Below are 9,174 nucleotides of genomic sequence, written 5' to 3' on the forward strand. Positions count from 1 at the left end.
AAGTTGTTCAGATTTGTGGAAAGGCAACCCATTTCCCATTAGTATCACTAAAATAAGCGAGCCCTCCGCTTCCCGGGTCCGCTTTGGCATGCAGTTTCCATGCTGAAACTCTTGATTAACATGATTCTTTTAAATTTGACTAAAACCGCAGCGAGTCACTTATACCTTGACATTCCAATACCGTTAATCCTCGGCAATTCAGCTATTACATACTGACACGCTTGTTAACCGACTTCTGTAAACCTGTAACCACATTGCTTTTACTTTTCGTCCATATTTCGAAAGAAATAGACCAAATATTACATCGCCATGAACGTCAGTAAATACCATGATAAAGACTTTTGAAAATGCATGAACACTTGTACTCTTTCATATTAAGCTTTGGCGTAGATAGGTTTTGCCACAGCACGTACGTTGGAAGTAGGTCACGATATTTTCAATGGTTATGCTTAGTCCTGTTTTTGTTGCAAACTAGCCGTCTTTTATTCAGGAAAAATCAGGAAAAAAGAAATAAATATAAATCGGAAATACGTAAATTGAAAAAGGCCACCAACATAACAGGAAACTATTTGAATCAAGGCGTTGTAAATCGTTACAAATTGTGGTAAGCTTTGCAAAAAAGTCGGGACACTGGCCCCCCAGTATTGGCATACTTTCCCCGGTAGCTTTATTTTTCCGTTTCCTTGAGATATCGATTCGGTCAAAATTTATTTGAAGCCAGGGCAAGTGCCAAATTATTTCAAATGCGGTCCTAGCCCCATGAACCCGCAAAATGATTATGATGATAACACGGAGAAACAATGAAAGAACGCAACTTTTTGATCTTGTCGGGAAGAAATTGAAATTGGTTTCTTCGCTTATATTATCTTGCGAAAATCAATGTAAATGCGTTGACTGTGACCCCGTTACGTCATGCGCTAGTTTTGCGTCTGAAAAAAAAAGAGTTTTCTCGTGCGTGTATGCGATGTGGTAATACCGTTGCGTTCATTGTGAACTTAAAGACATGGGTCATATAGGTCATCTTGAAATTTGTGTGACATTAAATTCCTACTATTTTACAGGTACTGTACAAATACCGCGATCTCTGGAGAACGATACCAAACTTAAAAGTGAAGGGGTTTTATAAATTGATAGTAGGGCTGTCTCTACTGGAACAAAGAAATTAAACCGCGCTCTAACTAAGACGCGAATTCAACGTTTCGTAAATGTTATCGAAGTACCAGTAAAGCGGCAATAAATGGAGCTGGCCATATGTGGTGACATTGGCCGTATTTGAATGAATGAATGAAGAGTCGTGGATGAGAGGACAACAGACGTACCCTCTTACAATACATTTTTTAACATGTGAACAGGAAGCTCGGACGTCAGCATACAAATTAAAGGCGCTACTGGCAGCCGCTCTCAGTCCATTTGTGAGCTTACTGTACCCACCCAACCCATGATGTGAATGATGTGATGTGTGAAGGTTGACCACAACACCGGGGTCTACGTCCCCTACTCTTTTCGAACAGTGGTGTGGGTTCTTTTACGTCCCACAAGAACCAGATAAGTGTAAGTGCTGTGGGACGGCACCTACGGTTTTTCGTCCTTATCCGAGAAGACTAGAAAGTCTAACCATTTGCCGATGCAAGAGAGAATTAGCTCATTCTCTCTCTAATTCTCTCTTGGCCGATGTCATTACAAAGGCAGCTTCGGTTTCTATGGCGTACATCATTTGGACCCCTCAGATAAATACAGTAAAAGTATCAGAAAAACAAACACACAATTAAATTTTTTCGGCTCTGTTATACGTTGGTTTATTTAGAGTAGTAGAGTACCTGCTTCGTGTGTTAACGCCTTTACATCGAGGCTCGAGTGATTTGGAAGGTAAAAAATAGTACAAACTCAAAGAAGGAGAATGATTTCCGTCACGAATTTCACAAGAAGATTAACCGAAAACCCTCATTGGATTACCGAGACTTATCTATTATTTTTTTAACTGTTTTCCAGCACTTTTTAATAGCTTTTTGTTTCTAATTTTGTTGCTCTTTTTTTCTAAATTTTCAGATGCTGCCCGGTGAATTGTGTTGTCAGTTCGTGGTCTAGTTGGGGATCTTGCAACGCGCGTTGCGAAAGTAATGGTCAACAAACGCGCAGCCGCCGGGTAACAACTGCGGCTTCTTGCAGAGGTACTTCCTGTCCAACACTGACACAAACAAAGTCTTGCCGAGGGTCCTGTTGCCGAAGAGATTGTCAGGTACACTCAGTTCATAGATGATATTATAATTCATTTAAGTTCATTCTAAGTCATCCAATGTTATTTTAAAAACTAAAAGTAATTCAGCACAAGTTTAACATCTACTGTCCAAAAACCTCGTCGAGGAAGTCGAACCCTGTCACGCGCGTACCGCTTACGTAATGCACACTCCCAACACACTTAGACTCGTCTCGGCCAGAAGAAAAAAATACAGCTATCAAAAAAAATTTCATCAACTTTTTTTCGTCGATCGACTTCGTATTAATAATGTTTCTTTTAGCAGCTCTTTTTCACAGTGGCCATATTGTTATGTGCATTGGTAGATGTACAGTGCAAAACCAGCGATTCACAATACACTGGAATTTCTGTTCAGGGGACACCATCGGGACCCGTCGAGGCGTCCCCTGAATAGAGGATGGGCTGAGGTTTGTTAATGATTAACAAACGAATAAAATCGTCAGTAACTTATCTGTGTGAGATTTTATGTTGAATTTACGCAAGTGCAGTAAAATTGTCTTAAGTGAGATAGTTCATTTTGTGAAAGTTTCGATAATTGTGATCACTGTACACTTAAGGATACCAAGCCTCTCTGTGGTCAGTTACTCTTTTAGTTCCGGCTGAGATGTCCCCTGAATGGAGGTTCAACCCAGGTTTCGGGACCCAGAAATAGTGTCCCTTCAATACCAGTGTCCCAAAGGAGTGGTTCAACTGTATTGCTTTCATGTTTCTTTTTTTTTCATTCAGGTCAGCAGTTGGTCAGTTTGGGGGTCATGTTCTGCACCTCCAGGCAGTTGCAGCACGAACAGTGGTACAAGAAATAGAGGAAGAATATTGACTTCATATCCCAGCTGTGGAGGATCATCTTGCCCTATATTAACCCAAAAATCTCAATGTACACCTGTTCCAATCCCTTGCAAGGTTATTCTTATTATTTGCTGCTTGTTTGTCAAGTGTTTTCTGTACATTTGTCATAATCTTTAACATGAATCTTCATCTTCAAAATCAACACTAGGGAGCTTTAGCAACGACTACAGGTCATCGAAAACTATTGAAATGAATTGGCGTTTTTACAATAAACCAGACTGAAAGTTTACTGCACGTTTAAGATTGTTGTTTTGCTTTTTAAACTAGTTTCTTAATTTTTAGCGTTCTCTTTGCCGTCGCCGCTGTCGTTGCTAAAGCGCCCTAATGTCGACGTCAAAACGAGAACCTGCATATCGCCATTCTCATCATTAACCTCCACAGTATCAGTGGGAACATCAGCCTCAGCTCACACTCACTATCACCACCATCATCATCCTCAGTATCATCATAAACAAAAATAGTCTATAATCGCCAAGATCGCACAAAAAGTCAGTGCAATCAAGCACATTCAGATGTAATTCTGTCTCAGCGTTGGATTACTATGAATTCTGTCAATTGCTTACTTTCTCAATAACATTTTAAAAGTCATAAATTCACATCGTCATTAACTCATAGAGGAATATTCCGAATGTAATTACTTATTTCCACTGGCTAAGTCAAAGCCCGCGTGAATTCTCCCTCCGACCTTATAGTCTTCATTACACAACGTGCTATGATTTTTAATTCATTATTTAGATGAATGCGTGGAGTAAGTGGAGTGCGTGTTCCCCAAACAATGGCAAATGCGGAGCTGGTACTCAGTATCAGATACGTACCGTAGCTACCCAGCCATATTGCAGTCCCGCGTGTCCCGCCACGCGACAGACACGCTCGTGTACGCACAGTTGCTGCCCGAGGGACTGCGCTGTGTCGTCTTGGGGTTCTTGGAGTGCGTGTTCTAACATCTGTGGAACAGGTGGGTAATAGAAGGCCTTTTTTTGTACTGATATCTCTTAATGAAGACCTCTATTTAGACATTACCGTAGCCTGTCAATAGGCCTTTCCCTATGGGTTCAAGGGAGATCAAAGGGGCAGAAGGAAAACTGCTGAAAGGGTGTTCTTTCACTGTATTGCTTACTATTGAGCCTGTTAATTCACACGCTAAAATTACAACTACACCTGTGTTAAGTTGTTTCCCTCGGGGATGGCCAACTGGAAGCTTGATTCATGCTTAACCAACTAAACAGAAATCAAGAAAGGGTGATAATGGCAAGGAGAAGTATCCGGAGAAATACAAAATAAACTCAAAAGATTTTCTGTCTCGTTGTGGCAAAAAGAAACGACTGGATTTTCGAGCTCTAAAGGGTATCACACACAAATCTGTTTAGTGCGATGTTATTGTTACCTCTTGAGAAAGTGGCCGTTTTATAGGTGACGACAAGGAAAAACCGATGAAACTTAAGAAAATGTCTGAAAAAAAAGTGTGAAGAGCTTTTTTGTCGAGAACCAATAAATGAGCCTTTGTTCACATTTTATTTTTATATATATCCATCATTTTGAATTTCAAGAAGTAAAAAAAAATAGATAAAATCATTAAATAAAAAAGTAAAAAACAACAAAAAAAGATAAATAAATGAATTAATGAATGAGTGGTACAAAGATGAACTGTAAGTGCCGATTCAAAATCATTCACGCTCAACCTCGTCCCCGCCCTGGGGACGAGGTTGATTCACGCTGGGTTGATCTAAAATCGAACAGGGTAAAGTGTCCCATTAATATAAGGTTCTAATAAAGAAATTGGATTTGTGCTGCTGTGACTACTAATGTTTATAGAACGATTTCGAAGAAAAAAAAAAACTTTTTTACCACTGATAAAAATAGACTGAACAGCGTATGTGCAAATTTACGTTTGGTCCAAGGTACTGGATAATTTCATGTTTTTGACTTTTCTATTTCAATTACTCCAGTTTTAGGAACTATCGGCATGTCTGAACAGGATTAAGTTATTATTAATAATAAATATGAAGATTTTAATCAGATCTTAATGGTTCGCAGGTACAAAGACAAGAACACGGCGCGTTACTGCTAAACCATATTGTAATGGAAGAGCTTGTCCAGCCTTGAAAGACGCAACAAAGTGTTCGCAGTACAACAACCGCGATTGCGCTGTGTCGTCTTGGGGCTCGTGGAGTACGTGTTCTAACACCTGTGGAACAGGTGGGTTATAAGAGAGCCTGTTTTTTGTACTAATATCTCCTGATGAACACCTCTATTTAGACATAACCGTCGCCTGTGAACAGCTGTGTGAATAGGCCCTTCGTTATGGGTTCAGGGGAGATATAAGGGGCAGAAGGAAAACTGCTGAAAGGGAGCTCTTTCACTGTATCCGTTACTATTGAATCTGTAAAATTCACAGGATAAATTTACAACTACACCTGTATTAATTGGTTTACCTCAGGGATGGCCAACTGGCAGCTTAATTCATGCTTAATTAACCAACCAAACAGAAATCAAGAAAGGGAGATTGTGGCAAGGAGAAGTATCCGTAGAAATACAAAATAAACTCAAAAGATTTTCTATCTCTTGTTGTGGCAAAAGAAACGACTGGATTTTCGAGCATTAAAGGGTATCACACACAAATCTGTTTAGTGCGATGTCATTGTACTTCTTGACAAAGTGACCGTTACAGGTGACGACAAGGGAAAAAAACCGATGGCACTTAAGAAAATGTCTGGAAAAAAGTGTGAAGAGTTTGTTTGTCAAGAACCAATAAATGAGCCTTTGTTTACATTTTGTGTTTATATATATATCCATCATTTTGAATCTCAAAAAGTAAGAAAAATTAGATAAAATCATTAAATAAAAAAAATAAAAAACAACAAAAAAAGATAAATAAATGAATTGATAATAAATTAATAAATTGAAAAATAATAAAAAAACAACACACCAGGGGAAAAACAAAAACAAAAACATTGGTGCAGTTAGGAATTCTAAAAAAACGTAGACAAAAATACGAAATGACTGAGTGGCACAAAGATGAACTGTAAGTATCGATTCAAAAGTATTCACGCTGAGTTGATCTAAAATCGATCAGGGCAAAGAAATTGGATTTGTGCTGCTGTGACTACCAATGTTTATAGAACGATTTCGAAGAAAAAAAAAACTTTTTTACCACTGATAAAAATAGACTGAACAGCGTATGTGCAAATTTACGTTTGGTCCAAGGTACTGGATAATTTCATGTTTTTGACTTTTCTATTTCAATTACTCCAGTTTTAGGAACTATCGGCATGTCTGAACAGGATTAAGTTATTATTAATAATAAATATGAAGATTTTAATCAGATCTTAATGGTTCGCAGGTACAAAGACAAGAACACGGCGCGTTACTGCTAAACCATATTGTAATGGACGAGCTTGTCCAGCCTTGAAAGATGCAACGAAGTGTTCGCAGTACAACAACCGCGATTGCGTCATGTCTTCGTGGTCATCCTGGTCAATTTGCAGCAATGGCTGCGGAAGCGGACAGTCCACCCGAACACGCCAAATAATATCGCCAGCAGTATGCCTCGGGAAGGCATGCGGGGCTACAAACCAGAGCAGGAAGGGGTAGTCCATCATGTACGCCTTCCGCGAAATATACTAATCTTTATTTGAGTCATATAAACTAGGCGCAAATTGTCCTAAACATCAGTACAGGCTGTTACGAAATGCACCTTAGATCAAGAACGTATTAGAGGCACCACTATTCCTTACTACTTCTAGCCGTTACCTTGTTATCTCTGTTAAACTGTACCTCTATCGCCCTTGTTTACTTCAATCATGGACAAAAGTCTCCGGACACTTTAAAAATTTGCATTTCTGGGGCGTTTTCCAATTCACACAGGCCCAACCCCTCCCCTCACCCCACGAACAATGTTGGACGCGTGTATCCAGAATTTTTTCCGAGTTTCAACTTTGTATAGGGTTGAGTAGGGAGAACTGCAAGAAAATTTCAAAAAGGATGCACAGTTTTACAATGGAACCCAGAATGACAGATCTAAAAATATATTGCATTCAAAGACTGCAAATTATAGTAGTTGGTAAAAATATATCTACGTGTCCCAACTGTTCATCAGTAGGATGCCTAAAATGCGTGCAATTCCACAATTGGTTTCGGCTCCATTAAATCCTATACCAACTGCAGAACATTTTAGGAGGAGCCACTCACCATGTGAACACTGTCGTGGAAAACGCGTAGAAGTGAGGAAAATAACGCAAAGCAAAACTAAGACGTTATTAAACGAACTAAATGTAAACGCAACTTAAATAAATAAATAATGCACGCGCCCAAAATTAAATTGCGCGCGCACACGTACCAAGATACAACTGAAATAAAAATTCAAGTAATAAATAAGCAATGTGAGGATACGATGGTGGAATTTAAGCCTGGATTGCTAATCTCATCTCCCGCAGGGCTGCACCATACTTCTCTACGATAAGACCATGGCGATTGACGAATTACAGTCCCAGAGACTTCTGTCCATGATTGTCTGAATCCTGGTTTTTGGGGGAAAAAAAAGTCAGTTTTCTCCATTTTTCCTACCCCTTTTAGGCATTTTAGAGACAAGTTTGTGATCATATGCAATAATAATGACCTTTGAAATAATTTTCTCAACATAGCAAGTTTTTATAAGACAATTCTCTCATTAGCCATATCGGGCCCATTCCCCTAAACTGGAGCCAAGTACAGCGGAAGTTGGTCAGGCACGAATGTATCGAGCATCCCGCACAGTACTCGGTCGCAAAAACACAGTGTATTCAGGGGCACCCAACGTCAATTTTCGGAAAATATCTGTTCGGAAGACAATTTGAGATCTGGAATTTTCGGAATATTGTTGTAAAATTTCTTGCTTGCGTGCCTCTCTTAGGATTTTCGAACATCTAACAAATGGTATAATTGCCCGTTTTTAACGGATTTTTGCCCTAAAAAGGTCACCTAGAATTTTCGGGAGCCTTTTTTCTGGCTGAAATTTTCGAAAAGGTAAGTTTAGATCCCTATAATTTTCGGGTCACTAGACTTTCAGCTATAAAATCCGAACAGATGAAAAATTTTTAGGGGATAAAAATATACCTATATATACCGTTTAAATACTAAAATACGTTTAACAATGCTATGTTTAAGTCATGTAAGTGGGTTTGAACTATATTCTCGTTGGGTGCCCCTGTGTATTATGAATCGATATTCCCAAAAATTAACTGAAACACGGCTAAGGTATATTTCAACAAAATATTGATTGCATTTGAAATAATATGCTTCAAAAAGGCCATCCCGTAAAGTGAATACAAGAGTACTCGCTCGATTCAGTAAGGAGAAATGATCTTGTTCATGATTTTTTTCTTTCCATTTTAAAGTAAGCACTGAGACTAGAAAGCTGAAAATTGTGTTTTCGCTGTTAATAAAAGCGTCAAAGGATGTAACTACAGATTAATTTTCTCTCATTATCCCGTAGATGTTAAGATTCTATAGAAAAGCACATATTATCAAGGTTTTAGAGTGAGTATTGTTGGTGAGTACTGTCGAGCTATGCAAACAAGAACACTCTTAGTAGCGTGAGTCTCGCTTGCTTGGAGATAAGATACAAAATAAGGAGGCGACTAGGACTGTGTCTTAAAGTACACACAAATGACGACGAGTGACTACGAATGACTACGAGTGAGAATTCACCAAAATATGAATTTTCTATTATAATGACATCATTATTACGTTATCTTTAACCGCAAATGAAACATTGCTAGAGTTTGAATAATTAAAAAAGAACTTGGAATTTCGTTTACTTTCACCAAAGTGGGTTGGGGACAAGAAGGGACCTGAAGGAATAGTGTAAAACCCTAAATTCCCCCTCCTTTCCTGGCCTTTTTACGTCATAACATGTTACGAAATGCTATCGCGTTTCTTCAGGTTCCGCCATCTTGAAAATCCCGCTTTCCACTCGCTCGTTACCGTTCCAGAGCAGACGACGATCGAATAGTATCCCATGATGCATTTTTCCAGAAGTATCACGCAATATCGCAGTCATGGCAGATTCCATCGTGAAATAGGATCGTTTTCTCGCC

At 39.0% G+C, this 9,174-nt stretch overlaps 1 protein-coding gene across 1 annotated transcript; it reads left to right on the forward strand.

Annotated features, from left to right (window-relative positions):
- The first annotated feature begins 2,982 nt into the window (after window positions 1–2,982).
- On the forward strand, window positions 2,983–8,538 carry LOC140936405 (spondin-1-like). Its single transcript, XM_073385874.1, has 4 exons — window positions 2,983–3,154; window positions 3,836–4,055; window positions 5,135–5,296; window positions 6,441–8,538. Exons 2-4 carry the CDS (start codon window positions 3,836–3,838, stop codon window positions 6,689–6,691), a joined length of 633 nt encoding a protein of 210 aa, XP_073241975.1. The 5' UTR covers window positions 2,983–3,154; the 3' UTR covers window positions 6,692–8,538.
- The last annotated feature ends 636 nt before the right edge of the window (window positions 8,539–9,174 follow it).

Source organism: Porites lutea, chromosome 5 (genome assembly GCF_958299795.1).
Source record: "Porites lutea chromosome 5, jaPorLute2.1, whole genome shotgun sequence".
NCBI lineage: Eukaryota > Metazoa > Cnidaria > Anthozoa > Scleractinia > Poritidae > Porites > Porites lutea.